The sequence below is a fragment of the Sphaeramia orbicularis genome, chromosome 14 (genome assembly GCF_902148855.1).
Source record: "Sphaeramia orbicularis chromosome 14, fSphaOr1.1, whole genome shotgun sequence".
Taxonomy (NCBI): domain Eukaryota; kingdom Metazoa; phylum Chordata; class Actinopteri; order Kurtiformes; family Apogonidae; genus Sphaeramia; species Sphaeramia orbicularis.
The window spans coordinates 35,004,436-35,021,021 of NC_043970.1; the positions used below are offsets into that span (position 1 = coordinate 35,004,436).

The following is a 16,586-nucleotide window of genomic DNA, read 5'->3' on the forward strand; positions in this document are numbered from 1 at the left end:
CTTTGCTTTGTGTGCGTGCGTGTTTTTGTTTGTTTGTTTGTTAGCGAGATAACTCAAAAAGTTCTGGACAGATTTTCATGACATTTTCAGGAAATGTTGATACTGGCACACGGAAGAAATGATTAAATTTTGGTGGTGATGGGGGGGCAGGGGGGCAGATCTGTCTTGGCGGAGGTCTGCGCTCTCCGAGTGCTTTTCTTGTTTTATGTGTGTCAATGATGTTTGGGTGGATTAGGTGTGTTTATCATCTGTTAGGATGATAAAATATCTAGATGAAATGACTGTGAATAAAACAATTACATTGAGAATTTGCACAACTTTCCTTATATTTAGAATGTATTTCCTTTCTATGTTTTAGACTTGCACCGATTACAATTTATAGGGCCGATCCCAATTTCTGATTTGCAGGGTACCTGGACGGCCGATACCAATTTTGGCCAATTCCAATCTCATTTTTTCCAAACACAACACACAAGACATTGCAATGTAACTTTCCCATTAGAACATTTATTTTAAAAATAGAAGAAAAGTGTGCAAAACGGTGCCAGGTTTTCTGTATGAAAACAGGTGATTTGACTTGATTTGATTGGGGGGTTTTTGTCATAAAATTCACTTTCACTTTGTATGGTTGTATGGTGTGTGTGTACTCAGTGTGAGGTATGTACGCCACAGAACCACCACCACCCCCCACCCCCGTCGCCACCTTCATCAGCGACATGTGCCCCCTTCACATTCCTGACTGCCGCCTCATATATGACTAAGGCCAATTAATCAGTGCAAGCCTAGTATATTTACAAGTGTCATTGCATTTTTTGGCCTAGTTGCATGCTCATGTTAATCACATCATGACAGCAAAGGTGAAGATGCTACGTTTCTAAATGATCCTATTTAATCTGCAGTGAACAGAGCCTAACACTTGAATAAACAGAGACTTTACATGTATGTGAATGTAGATTCTGAGGTTCTGTTAAGAAGTATATAGTGTGGTATAAATATAGCCTATTGTTGAGCCTGACTGTCCCACCAGCGTCCCCCGGGCGAGCATGTTCCGTATGGGGCCCCAACATGAACCAACGCTGCAGACTGTGCCCCTCATTTGTAGGAAGTGTAGCAGACACGGGTGTAAGAAACTGTCTTGGTGCTCCACAGCATTAATGGAGAGACAGTAGGTGTAGACGATGAGAGTCCCATTACGACACTGTCGAACTGGAAATTGTAGTAGCCTAAAGCATTTCATACTAATAGCCAGTTCTCTCCAGGACCCTGTACGTCTATGAAATTGGAGCCCCCATTTGTTTCTGGGCCCCGGGCCCTTGTCAGTTATCATTTTCAGTGCATGAGTATATACTCGAGTTTGAAATACACCTGCCGAAAATGTATTGACTTATAAACTTGGACCTTTAAAGGCGTTGGTGGTCCAAGGCTCCGGGGCTGTGTATGCCTAATAAATGTAAAAGTAATATTTAACAAAGTAATTTAATCTCAAGAAAACAAACAAACAAGTGTACCCACAGGCCAGAGGAACTAATGCCAAGCTTTCCAAAACAGTGTTTATGTGAGTGTGATGACAAGATAATAGAGACATCGGAGGAGACACTGATGTGCAATCCAAGCCAAATGGGAAGTAAATGAATCCATCCATAAACCACAATCAGCATCAGTCCACCGAAAACATCTCAGCTAACCTCAGTCAGTGCAAAGACGCTGCTGTTAAACAGAGAATCCCCTCTCTAACCCTATTCATCCACGGCTCAACTGTAAATTCTTGCCTTAAATCTGGATTAATGAAAGCAAATCGTAGAAGATACAGTAAGAAACGGAATTGGGAGAATTTGAACAAAACATGCATTTAATAATATGTTTTTACCAATGTTTGGTCCTGCGTTTGTTGCCAGTGGGAATAGAGTGGGCCAAGGAACTTGCTCTGAACCTGTTTCCTCATCTGGACAAACATGCATCACTGTCATCTCAACCTCTTTTCTCTCTTTTCTTGCACTTTTGCTCTTTTGTTCCTTCCTGAACCGAGCACACATGGATACTGTACTCGTCGACAAGAAACCTTCACACCTTGGGCCAGGTGAATGCATTTATCTTTATGAACAGAATAAGGCTATTGTTGCTTCAGGGCTTTTCTCCAAAACCACAGAAAAGGCCAGTGGAGCTGTCTTATCTCCTAGTTTCAAGAACTTAACTTTTGCAGGACAGAAGAAGAAGAAGAAGAAAAATGTTTTTGTACAGATTTTTGCTGATAATGATTAAAGTAGGGGTTTTAATTTCCTCTAAAATGAAAAATAAAGAGGCAGGACACTGTTAGTGTTCTCAGATGCTTTGTTCCATGTCAGCTCATCTACCTTTCTGTTAGATCTTTCCATTGGTTCGTTTCTATTTGAAGCAGTTGCCAGTCAAAGTAAAGTTTAACTGAAGTTTCTCATCGTGCCTGCTCTGTCCTCTTTACCAGCTTAAGCCATCTGGAGCTCCAAACAGGAAAAACACCCTGACACAAAGAGTAATTTGCAAATAATATTTAGTCCACCCTCAGTGACAGGCTCTTGTGAAAGTGTGTAACTATCCCGGACTATGTTTCTCCCAGGTTCTTCATCACACTGTCACCTCGCCTGCTCGGCTGTTCCCTTTCATCTGCCTTTTCCTACCCTGTCTCCTCCCTCCCTCCGCCTCAACGGGCCTTTCATACAGCAGTCGTTTTCTCCTCACACTTTGAAGTAGCATGACATGCGCAGCGTGTAAACAAGACGCCGTTAAGCAGGGGGAACACACTTCCTTCTGCGTTAGTGTCAGGTCGACTTGCGAGCTAGTGATCCGTCAGGGCCGCGGTGACAAACACTTTATTCTCCGGGACAGAGTCGTGATCAACCGGTGCCGTGCTGAGCAACGACACAGTGATGCATGGCGCTTGTGAAGTCTGAGAGGCGATCTCCTCCATTTACCACAATCAGTGCTGGGCCCTTCAGTGCACACACAAAACAGGTAGACGCACAGGAACAGATGCCAGCTTTTGGTGCCAAACACTCAAGAAAACCTTACAGTAGTTATCCACGCAGAAAAGTGACTGTCACAACTGCATCTCGACACACACATGCCAACACATGGACGTAGCAGAACATTATGTCTATGTGTGATTTTTAACCATCTTTTACTTTTATGGCAGTTCTCTCAAGTGATTATCACCACTTATTATTGTATTATCCACTGTCTTTTGCTTTTTTCACAGTAAATAATGTATTTTCTTACATTTAATTTCCTATATTTTATTTAGATATTCATGAAAACTCAGAATAATTCAATGTTATTACATCAAAACAGAAAATGGAAGAAAAAGTGACTTTTTCAGCGAAGATATCAATAACAGACTAGAAAAGCAGTTGGAGAACGCAGACCTCCGCCAAGGCAGATCAGCCCCCCCCCCAATCACCACCAAAATGTAATCATTTGTTCCTTGTGCCAGTATCAACATTTCCTGAAAATTTCATCCAAATTCGTCCATAACTTTTTGAGTTATCTTGCTAACAGACAAAAAGACAGACAGATAAACCCTATGAAAACATTACGTAATCATAAAACAAGCATCTCCATCCACTGTCATTTAATAAACTCCATAGGTTTTACTGGTGAATCTATCTTGTAGAAGATAACTGTTCCCCTGTTCACTACGGAGCCTCTGCACATCCAAATGGGTCATATCTGATAACCATGAAAAGATGACAAACTGACTTTTACACCAATTATTTGCATGTATGATAGAATTAATGGATCAACAGCTATTTAATATTTTATATTAATAGATGTTGTTCGCCACCAGTGGATGTTTGGGTCTTTATGGGTTAAACTGATTTCTTTCTGAACTAGAAAAGTTTCACCAAGGCAGATCATTCCCCCTCCCCCCGATCACCACTAAAATATAATCATTTGTTCCTTGTGCCAGTATCAACATTTCCTGAAAATTTCATCAAAATCCTTCCATAACTTTTTGAGTTATCTTGGTAACAGACAAACAAACAGACAAACCACGATGAAAACATAACCTCCTTGGCAAAGGTAATAATGTTTTTTTAAGCTGTTCCTGCCACTATTCTGAGTTAAATATGGTGGTAGGTGGAAACACTCTATAAAGGCATGTCTCACATCATCATACCTGTGTCTATCCTTTATGTGCATTAGCTGAGAATATAAATATGATGGTTTTGTCATAAAATGTACCAGACAACAGAGTTTTGGTCAAATCAGCTTTTTCATATTCAAGCACTGCAGGTAAAAATAAAGATATATGCGTAGTATATGTGGTCCTGCAGAGGTGGATTTTATGAAGAAATGTGGTTGTTAGAGTGAGTGAGGTTAATCGACGTTTTGCCAAAAGGTAAGTGCAAGTAAAAAGACAGTATTACAATAAAAACAGACATAAGAAGTGTGATAAATGTGGACTTTCCCACAGAAGAAGACCTCAACTCACACTGACAAAACAGATTAAAAGATGCAGAGAAAATTAGATGAACTACAGATGAATTAAAATGTTAGACTATTTATTGACTTGTAAAGGGTAATATTTATAAAATGAAGTTATGGCATTGCAAACATGCTGTGTGTCTAGACTGAAAAGATTGACAAGTCCATTTTCAGAGCCACCGACCCTAAAGTATTATTACGCAGGTTATTTTTAGCAAATGATGGTCTTAGGCATGTGGGCAAAGGCATTTAAGAGCCACTAAAACCAGCATTATTAGATAAATGCTAGCGTCAAATCATGTGAAAAGAATTTCACACGTTAAACAGTTGGAGATGAAGGTGTGATATAAATATATTATATGATCTCACAGGGTTTTCTCAGTCATTCGGATCAACACTTTAGTCAAATTAATCTCAATGAGGAGAGCATCCAAACTGACTAAATGATCTTTCCTAGATCTAACAGTTGTGGCTGTCCCTATAGACATCTATAGCACGTTTTGTCATAAAGGTTTTTGAATGTTGCTTATGGTACAAAGATTTAGTATAATACAAAATGGTCCAAAATTATGCATTATTTATAGAAATATATGAAATATTTCTTGCAAGAAGAACCTGTAAACCTCCTACTTGTGCACTTACACCTTCCACAAACTCATTTTAATCCTCAAAGAGCTCAACAGTCGCCTGCATCTAAAATGATCTGTACTTATAAAATGTTCAATAACGTTATAACCAGTAATGCTTTCATCACACTTAAATAATTCAGGTAAAATACAGTTTCTCAGCTTTTCAGTGACATCACATATGTCTTTTTGCATTCAGAGGCTCTGTAGTGAACCCAGAAACACCAACATATTCTGGGATGTTGATTTGTTAATAAAACCCATGTAAGTTTCTGGTTTTTAAGTTCAGCTAATGATACTGATATTTTACCTCAGTTTTCTTTGTTCTGATATAATAACGTTCATTTAGTTTTATGAACATCTACATGTTCAGTCAATTAAATATAGGAAAAAATGCTTTGAACTGAAAAATGTAGAGGATAATATTATAATAAAGAGTTGTAAATCACTTATAGAAAAAAAGCTGGTAATTTTGTGTTGTATAATTTCTCTTGGAGTGAGTTCACATGGTCGTACACTGTTGCTAATGAAGTTGGAATATAATATTTTTACCTCTTCTCATGAATTGATTGTGACAATGTCATTTATTCTTGATACATAAAGAGTAACTGGGATTCAGTATGGAATCATTCACCAGGTCAAAGGTGATGACTGATGTGTGTAAATAGGAATGTGTCTGAAAACAAATTATTCCAACTTTATGAACAACAGCGTATTTCCATAAGTCATTCAGTCTTACACAAAAGCAAATGTAAAATTTAGACTTAAAATGAAACCGACGCCAGACATTGATGCTGACCAAAAAAACAGGACACGTTATGGATCTTTAACCCATAAAAACCCAAACAGCCAATGGCAGCCAAAATCATCAACTGATCTAAAATGTTTAATAACTTCTGATCCACTAATCCTATCAATACATGTAAATAATGGGTGTAAAATGCAGTTTGTCATCTTTTCATGGTCATCAGATATGACCCATTTGGACGTTCAGAGGCTCCGTAGTGAACGTGGAAACACTGTCATCTTCTTCATCATTGATTCACCAGTAAAACCCATGGAGTTGGATCAATGACAGTGGATGGAGACACTTGTATTTACATTCAGTTATTGATATTTTTGCTGAAAAAGTCACTTTTTCATCAGTTTTCTCTGTTTTTGATATAATAAACCTCAACTTTAAACTGAGCTTTTTATATACATCTACATTATCAGTCAATTAAATATAGGAAAATACGAGGGCCGTTCAATAAGTTCATGGCCTCACCCAGAAATACTGGTTGTTATAATACAGGATGTTACATTCTTTCGTGATGGGATAGTGATGCTTGAACATCGATGGACCAAGTGCATTGCTGTAAATGGAGATTATGTTGAAAAATAAAATATAAATTATCAGTCTGTGTTGTTCTGTTCTGGGTGAGGCCATGAACTTATTGAACGGCCCTCGTACACGATTTTCACTGAAAAAACACAAAATACAGAGGATAATACTATAATGAATGGTGATAAATCACTTAAGAAAGATTACATATGGAGAAAAATTTATTTGGGAAGTGCCACAAAAGTAGCACTGGGTCTTTATAAGTTAAGGGTTAAATGCAGATATTAAAAAAACTGTTTCATTCTAAGTACAGCAAATTTTACCAGCTTTCTACTGCAAACATGATAATAAAAAAAAAAAAATAATTATGCAAATAAATTACCTCAACCCCCACAGGACCTTAGCCCTCTGAAAGCTGAGTCAAAACCCTGCTGTGTTTCTGTAATTTTTAATTAATAACAGAAAGATCACAAAGCAAACTCTGTAGCAGCTTCATTTTTCTGTTTCTCATTCGACACTAGGTTAAAACAAATGAGTGGTAGACCAGTGTGTGTGTGTGTGTGTGTGTGTGTGTGTGTGTGTGTGTGTGTGTGTGTGTGTTCATGGTTATAAACCGGCAGTGGCTATGACATCACTGACCAGCACAGCCAACCACACGTCTGTTTTGGTTTGACCACCTGTTAGTATTTCATTCCTCTGCTGCTGGTAATAACACACACACACACACACACACACACACACTCAAGTGAACCCACTGTTTTGCTTCATGTGCAGTTTTGCCTAAGTGCTTCTGTGAATACATGCGTACACCACTAACCGCTCTCTCTCTGTCTTTCCCTTCACTCACACACACTCTCTTCTACACAAATAAACAGTCCCCAGACAGAACCGGACGCCCACAGGTGCTGCACACACCTGCCTCAGCATCAGCATCTTCACAAAAAATGACTTCCTTTCCAAACTTAAAATTGCACACATTAAATTTTTTGGAAAACATTACACGTGAGAATAAAAACTTGTGTGTGTATATATGTGTGTGTGTGATAGTTTTAACATCCACTTTGCTGCCTCTGAACCTTTTACTGGGAGCAAGGCCCGACTCATGATGTGCATATGTGTGCCTTTGTTTGTGTGTGTGTGTGTGTGTGTGTGTGTGTGTGTGTGTGTGTGTTTCTGGCTGTCACCCCACAAAGCTCAGGCTAAACAGCGTTATTAGGGAACAGTATGGTCTCTTAGGCCTGCCAGACACAAATACACACATATACACACACATCGCAGCGTGCAGTGTTGCGTGGCAGCAGCAGTGTGAGACTATCAGAGGCCAGGGACACATTATTCAGTGCATAGTGTGGCACTTTGGCTCCTCATAAACACACTGACACACACATGCATTACTACAGATAATCAACTGTCTTATCCCATAAAGACCCAGTACGACTTTTGTGTCAGTTCCCAAATTAATTTTTCACTATATTTAACTTTTCTTAAGTGATTTATCACCATTTATTGTAATACTATCTCCTTTGTTATGCACTTTTTAAGTGAAAATCAAGTTTTATCCTACATTTTATTTACTGATTATGTAGATATTCATAAAAGCTCAGGGTAAAGTGGAAAACTGAATAAAAAGTGGCTTTTTTTCCCCCAACAAAGATATCAATAACTAAAATGTTCTCTATATTGAACCTTTCTTAAGTGATTTATCACCATTTATTGTAATACTACCTCCTTTGTTATGCACTTTTTAAGTGAAAATCAAGTTTTATCCTACATTTTATTTACTGATTATGTAGATATTCATAAAAGCTCAGGGTAAAGTGGAAAACTGAATTAAAAGTGGCTTTTTTTTCCCCAACAAAGATACTAATAACTAAAATTTTCTCCATATTTAACCAATCTTAGGTGATTTATCACCATTTATTTCCAATATTATCCTTTGTACTTTCTATTTTATCAGTATACATCATACATTTTCCTATATTTAATTTACTGATGAAGATGTTCATAAAAGCTCAGATAAAACTTGAAGATTATTTTATCAAAAACAGAGAAAACTGCAGAAAAAAGGGACTTTTTCAGAAAAATATATCATTAACTGAACATAAAAACAAATGTCTCTATCCACTATCATTTGTCAAACTCTATAGGTTTTACTGGTGAATCAATGTTGCAGAAGATGACGCTGTTTCCAAGTTCACTACGGAGCCTCTGAACGTCCAAATGGGTCATACCTGATGACCATGAAAAGATGACAAACTGAATTTTACACCAGTTATTACATGTATTGATAGGATTAATGGATCAATAGATACTAAACATAGTAGATGATTTTGGTCAGTGGTGGATGTTCGGGTCTTTACGAGTTAATCACCGCTCCTTCAGTGCAAAACATAAAAATCTGTTTTTGTTTTAACTGTTTACCTGAGGAGCATCCAACACAAATACTAAACCTGTCTGTCTGATTTCTACCTGATGTTCTGTCTTTCTGTGCTCCTGCCTTTTGTATCTCTCTTATAAACGCACATATAAACAAAAACACAAACACTAACACAAAAATTGGATCTGATCAGAAAATGCTTGCTCCTCGGCAGACCAAATCCCAGAGGTGCCGTTATATCTTTCCACTTCCCACTGTGAGCAGCAGAATTACGCTCCTGTTCCTCAACACCCGCTTGCTGCCTCCTTGCTCTAATCACAGCAAGAAAAGTACAGGCAAAAAACGCCTGGAGCCATGTGGTGTGTATGCATGTGTATGTACGTGTGTGTGTGTGTGTGTGTGTGTGTGTGTGTGTGTGTGTGCCCCCACCCACACACACACACACACACACACACACTCACTGTAGAAACACCCACCCACATTAATACACACACATAAACACTGTTTGTGTGTGTGTGTGTGTGTACATGGGAGATGCAGATAGAGGAGGGCGGTGAAGAACAGGCAGATCAGTGGAGCAGCTTATTGTCGGAGAGGTAACAAGAGAGGTGACAGACCGCTGTGAGAGAGTGTGAGTGGGTGTGCATGAGTGGGTGTGTATGAGTCTGTGTGTTTACCTGTTTACTCATGGAGTCTATGAGTCTGACATAAAAGTCCTGCTCTGTTCTGATGCCTGTTGGGATGCAGAAATAAAGAGGAAAACGTCAACTTTACATGAATTTTAAGCAGCAAAACTCAAATTAGAATAACATACCAAAAAATACATTTAATAACTCATGGCTTATACACAATATAAAAAGAGTAGCTCAGCGCTTGCCAACTTCAGGGTTTTCACCTTAATCTTATAAGATACTAAACCCAGATTAAGGGGAATTTTCTTTATGTGCTTTCTATAATATATAACAAAACACTACAGTGAAAAAATACTCATTTTAAAGTTTAACAAGACCCGCTGTGTATCAGTTCACATTGAAAAAAACTGTAACATAAGTGTGTTTTTGGTCTGTTTGTCATTATGACACGCTAGAAAATAAAAACACACCCAGTTTCCGCTTCACAACTTATAATACTTGACTTTTTCACTTCAATCATGTAAAAAAAAAAAAAAAAAAAAAAAAAAAAAAAAAAAAAACACTACAGTCCTTACAGTGATCACTTCCACATGCCCCACAGTGATCACAGTTCACATGCTGTAGCTGTGTGTTATGCCCACATGTCTGTTATTGTTGTTGTTTCCCTGAGACCTCCACCATCCACTCCCATCTAACCCTGACAGCAGACTGCAGCAACACTGTCAAACACACACACCACTTAATGGACCAAATCATTTACAGACAGACACTGATTAAACCACAAAGCTGCTCTGAATGGCCTGGGCTGGTTACCCTTAAATGGCGACATTTATCCAGAAATTGGTCAAATTACACGATTGTGAAACACAATAGTGTGCAGTTCATTTGATATAAATAGTGCTGGGAGCTGTGTTGGCCTCCTGCGACTGTTCAGACCTCAGATGCGTGGAGAAGGTGGAGGCTTTTTACGCATTTATGCGTCTGAGGGGAAACTGTACCTGAGTGGGATTTGGCTGAAGTGATTGTAAATACTCAACGCTTGTGTATGTGTGTGTGTATGTGTGTGTGTGTGTGTGTGTGTTGTCACTCACCGTTACTGTAAAGGAGCTGCAGCCGGTAATGAATCCCGTTATTGGTCTTCTCTCCGCTCGTCTCCTTAACACACACAACAAACTTATTGAACCTGTTGGCTTGCAGCTTATTGCAATTTTACTGCAAATTTGAAGCAAAAAAAAAAAAAAAAAAAAAATACAAAAAAATAAATGAACAAAAAGCAACTCTGTGGATATACGGGCCTTTAAGAGCATATTCAGAAATATTGAAAGAGATGACACATTAAATAAACATGTGATTTATGCACACAGCGGACGTATTAAAGCGGTGTAACCCTGTAATTTGTCCGTGTGTAATCATGGTGTTATTGTGGCTTTTTAATTCCTCTGTAATTACTGATTATGTTTGGAGGGCAAATAAATCCAACACTAAATTCTCCCACTAAATTTCATCTCATTTAAACGGTGTCATAATTGATGAGGAGACCGGTCGACCCGCTGGTGTTTATATAGAACAAGTGGTTGTGTTGAGCTGAGCTGGAAATATAATAATTTAAGCAACGAGGGGGGATTTAGTGATTTGGGAAAAGCACAAATGATCGAAGAATCAATGCTTTGAATGCATGTCTGAGGAGAACCTTTATATATTCATCAAGGTTTCTATAAATAATAATAATAATAATAATAATAATAATAATAATAATAATAATAATAATAATAATAAAATTACTGTGCATGTTTTAAAAGAAAATATTAGAACTATCAGAGAGCTCAGTGAAAATAAGGCCTTCACACTATCAGACTAATAAATGACTGTGGATTCAGGATTTAAGTTTTTACACTGACCTTTTCCTTCTCGATGAAGTCCACAAAGTTGGTCCTCTCGATCTCCACCGGCTGACCCTGCCGGTCATACAGAGCCAGGACGAAGTGGAAGAAGTTGGACTTCCGCAGGTTGGAGGGCGGCTGCTTCTCAAAGTGAGCCCGGGCCAGACCCACTCCACTGCGGACACACATGTGTGAACGGGTCGGTGTTAGAACGGGTCAGTTTTGTTGAACGTGTTAAAGCAGTAAAAGCGAAATGTGAGAGTAAATCCACTATTACGCACATTTTTATTTGATTAAATCGCTCGTTTTGTTATAATAATAATAACTGCAAGCTGTGATTTTAAAATGTGACTTTTTAGGATTCATTTCCAGTAAAACTAAATTTCTAAAAAACAAAAATTAAAACAGCCTTATTTGTGTTAAAGGTTGTTGTGTGATTACAGATTCATCCACCTTTAGCTTCTATAACTTAAAAAAAAATGCAAAAATTGGAACCAGATAATTACAGAAGAGAGCGTCTTAAGAAAATGAGGAAAGAGTAAGTTTGTTTTTAAGATTTTAATCTCAAATTGAGGCCTGAGTTTATTTTTATTTGACCTTTTGGCTTCATGCTTATGAAAAACGAGCCAGCTGCTTAAATGTGCAGAAGGTGCATGCTGTGCGTAAAATTTGGAGCGCATATTGCCATTAAGTCTTAAGTAGGCTACTTCGTTTTAAAATATACAGATTACAAAAACGCGGTATATTATTAGATTTTTTTTTTTTACAGAATTAAAATTTCCCAAAGTGTCCTTGCAGCAGTTACATCCTTTTTTTTTTTCCGCCCTGTGGTTTCCCCGCCATCACCACCACCACAGTGCACCGGCTGTCCTGCACCGGTACAGTTGTAAAGTCCTCATAGGAAAAAAAAATGTTTTTCCCTATTTCAGCAAACTGTGAATTGAGTTATAGTCCTTCAAACGAACAGGTCTCACCTTTGGGCGGCCGTGTTGGCATCCAGCACGCCGCCCCCCTGCATCCAGCTCCGGACAGCGTTCATGCCTCCCAGCGGCTCCTCTTTCAGGCTGCTGCCGCTTCTCTGGATGCTCTCCTGGATCCCAAACATCAACAAATCTCCGAAGCTCCGAGGATCAGTCTCTTACCTCCACTCCGTGCACTTGTTCTCCCGTGAATACTTCACTCTGATTCAAGGGAAACAACGTGGGTGCGCTTTTCCGCTACTGTTTGCGCTTCGACAGGAATCAAGATGCGGTTTGTTTATCCGTCTAATTCTAGTTGTGCTGAGGAGTGGGCACTATAAGGAAGGGGAAATCATAGTAAAAGTGTAGACTCCACCGCGTGTAAAGGACTTAAAGCGTCCATTTAAATCGCCAAAAATGACAGTGGGACACGTTGACCCGGTGTGGAAAGGTGTTTAAAAGTCACTCCTTGTGCGCTTGGAGGTCCACGGAGCTGTCAGTGAGAGAAAAGATAGATCAACTAGCACCTAGATCAGATGTCATCATCATCTGACACTTCTTTCTTCCCCTTTTCGCGCTTTGCTTTCTCTTCTTTTCCCCGTGCCCACTGATCCGGGACGCGTCGGTGTCCAGAGCTGCGATGCGTCCTCCGGATGGTTCCCGAGCTCTCTGCGCACTCTCCCACTCCCTCTCTCTCTCTCTCTCTCTCTCGCTCTCTCTCTCTGAGGAAAACGCTTTGTGACTCTTCCCAAAGGATTCTCTAAGAACCCAACACGGGGGAGAGAGGGAGCCTGGATGGGAAGGGAAATAGGGGAGGGGACCAAAAGAGAGGAGGGGACAGGACAGGAGGAGAGGAGTGGAGTAGAGTGGAGACGCCCACAAACAAAAGGAGAGAGAGTGGAGTGGGGTCCGACACGGAGTGGAGTCCCGAGGAGCCACTCTGGTCATGCAATCTGTGAAAATTCTGCAAGAAAAAAAAAGACCGATAAAGTTTCCTTCTCCATCTGCAGAACATATAATTTGCAGCATATTCATAGTGCTGCAAAAAAAAAAAAAAAAAAAAATGCTCAGTAGCACTTCAGCAGGACATCGGTCAGTTGCAGGAGATTTATGACAAACTTCTGTTCAATGCCAAAACGAAGTGCAAATGACAAAAAGACCAATTTAGGATATTAAAGAATAAAAGTGTGCACACATATATATATATTGTTGTGTCAGTCATAGAAAAAAAAAATCCTCCACTGTGAGGCCTCTTGTCAGGTTAGAAAAAAAAAAGCTATAACCTTGAGGCTCAATAAAAATGACCATTAAAAAAAGGTTAATTTAAAGACAGGATAATTTTCCATTTGCTCCATTTTAAAAGCGGTATTTCCCTGCGGTATTAGACAAATTCCTGCAGAAGACAATTAGTAATTCTGATATAAAACCGCAGCCTTACATTAAGATCTAAGTTTTATTTAGAGCAGCTGTTTAAGCTCAATTATGAAAGCCATATTTCATAGTCAAACCATACCCCTGCTCCCCATTGTCTTCCGTAGGCCTGCTTATTGCACACAAGCGCCGCAAGACACACAAACAAAAGTGACAATAACAATAATTAGCTCAAAATAACAATGAACATAATTGAGGATAATTGCTACCAGATTTCCCTGCTTTGTCTCTCCCTCTAGCACCATCTGTTATATGAAACAATTTATCACGCCACGACGCCGAGAGGGAATCAAAACAAAAATATTAATAGATAATTCAGTGGACTGTTTTAATAAAATAAAGCATATTGATCTGTTAAGGTGCAAAAGGTCAACAACTTTTGTATTATTCAGCTGGCTGTGAAAATGATTGGCAGGGCTTCACTGGCGCAGTTCCAGCCTTTAATTCCCAAAGGTTATTGAAAAACGCTCTTGACCTTGATTATGGAGAATAAGAGTCTTTTATGCTCCGGTTTCCTGCAAAGAGAGGAGAGACAGTGGCGGAGCGGCCCTTATAGGATGGAAGGAGATACGGAGTGTGCGTAAAAGACGCAGCGTTAAGGAGCTCTGGCGTTTTGGATCGATCGCAGTGGGATAAACACGCGTGTCAGTTCATTTAAGGAAATAAATAAATAAATAAATAAATAAAAGACTGGATGCATAGCTGTATGTTAAAGCATATAGGTGAGAGATGCGCATGTCAGAAAAGAATGTAAAACCCAACGAATAGATTCATAAAAAAGGCGCAAATGAATAATTATGTTTTAAAAACACTTTTAAAATGATCTGAAAACACTAAACACTATTTTAAAGTCTAAGAAATCGCTTACAGTCAGGTTTAACAGTGAGAATAATCTTATAAGAGTTATTATAACAAATATAACGACGATTTTCTTTTCTTTTCTTTTTTTATATATATATATATATATATATATATATATATATATATATATATATATATATATATATATATATATATATATATATATATAATTTCACTTAAAAGTTATCCCCACAAGAATAGACGCAGATATTACAGTCTATAAAACAAAACTATTCTGGTTTAAGAGAAGTGTTTTTATAATAAGTAATAACAATCAGGAAAATAATGATCTAAAATGGAAAAAATTATGACAATCAATGAAAGTGAATTTTATCTGATAATAATAAATAAGTACTAACATGGTCTTATACAGTGTCAGTACAGAAAGAGCAGAAAAAGAAGTACTGTCACTGTGGCTGTGAAACGCGGTTTGTCTCCTGAATCAGCTGAAAAACAGCACAATAGCGCCACCATGTGGACACGTTATGTAACTACAGAGAACCCAGAGGGCCAGCTCTGGTCTCCTGCATAATGGGTCAGGTAGTTATTGACAGGTCCCAGAAATTAGTCTGTGGATTACAAACAAACATTGAACACAGAATACAAAATTAAAAAAAATAAACAAAATAAAATAAAATCTGTTAGCAGTGAAGGGAAACCACTTTAAAAGCACCAGCCTAATTTATATAGCAAATCAAACTCTTCAAAGAACTAAAGTAAAATATAAGCTACTTGAAAACATTATAAACTATATGTAATTCTGCCTTCAGTTACTGTAAAGCAGTCTTTCCCAAATAGGGCTACGTGTACCCCCAGGGGTACTTGGAAGAAGCCCAGGGGGTACTTGAAATGTTTTTGGAAAAATATATTAAATAAGTCATCATGTACTGAATACAAAATAAATAATGAAAATTAATGCTGAAATATAAAACACCATAAATACATTCATATTATAAAATTGACACTCCTGACCTTATTTCATTTCAATATTTTTATTTTTTATATTATCTATCATCTTGTTTAACCTTTGGTAACATTTCAAGAACGTTTCTACGTTATATTATTCAAGATGAGTTTATTTGAGTAACTAAGTGTTATTTTTTGTTGATGAAAGGCTCCTTTCTTCATTAATGACAGTTTAATTTATTTTTCTTATTAATGAAAGAGGGCACATTTCAGTTTATATTTTGCACACAAAGTTTGCTTATAAAGATTTATTATTTTTAATATATTGAAGTTAAATATATGTTGTGTGTTTACAAAGTTTTGAAAATAAAAACAGACAGCTTTGGCACAGGAACAAATTTTGCCTAATTTTTTCAATCAAAAATGCTGAAGCGAGAGTTGGGGGTACTTGGAAACAAAAGTATATTTCAGGGGGTACTCCACTGTAAAAAGTTTCAGAACCAATGCTGTAAATAAATGAAATGCACTTTTTCTAAGGAGCAGGTGGTCTTTGGCTTCAGTTTTGTAACATGTGACATGAACAGTATTTACCTGCTTGTCTTCAGGTCCAGGTCAGAGGTGGAGGATCTGAGGATCAGGGTGGATGAAAAGGGGGTCAGGACCAAGCGAAGGGGGTCAGTAACAGCACAAGAGCAAAGCTAAACTAACAAAATCCTCCCTTTTTACTTTTATGGCAGAAAAGTTGCAGTTTGAGGAGTTAACTACATAAAAGTGGCAAAAAACCCAAAACAAAATCATCACATGTAGTAAATGCTGTTAAACTCCTGATGCCTAACAACTGCCAAAAGACATGTTTAAGCTTTAATTTAGATAAAAGTTTCTTCTTAAATTTTTTCCTTTTCCCTGAGAAACAATATTTTGAGGAGGTAATGTATTAGGTGCAATGGTATTTTTTTTAAGTTTAAAGTCTTCCTTTTTTGCTAAAAATCAGAGTAGTTGACTTAAATTGTTTTAAAGTATGTCTCTTGTATAACCAAAAAAGGTAGCAGTCAGGATGAAAACGGATCATGCAACCTCATAAAAACATGTTTAAGTGATGGTTTCTTTTGTGATATGCAGATAATTTTTTTTA

The 16,586-nt window shown here is 37.9% G+C and overlaps 1 protein-coding gene across 4 annotated transcripts in view; it reads right to left on the reverse strand.

Annotated features, from left to right (window-relative positions):
* Positions 1–12,922, reverse strand: part of LOC115433508 (transcription factor COE1-A-like) — a 131,145-nt gene extending 118,223 nt beyond the window's left edge. For 3 of the 4 annotated variants that reach the window (XM_030154966.1, XM_030154965.1, XM_030154963.1), the window contains exons 1-4: positions 12,272–12,922; positions 11,316–11,472; positions 10,509–10,572; positions 9,463–9,518 (exon numbers count right to left, since the gene is read on the reverse strand). In XM_030154966.1, coding sequence (XP_030010826.1) covers positions 9,463–9,518; positions 10,509–10,572; positions 11,316–11,472; positions 12,272–12,402 — 408 coding nt within the window. In that variant the 5' untranslated portion in view covers positions 12,403–12,922. The remainder of the gene's footprint in view (positions 1–9,462; positions 9,519–10,508; positions 10,573–11,315; positions 11,473–12,271) is intronic. The other variant, XM_030154964.1, reaches the window with a different exon arrangement.
* Between the last annotated feature and the right edge of the window lie 3,664 nt (positions 12,923–16,586).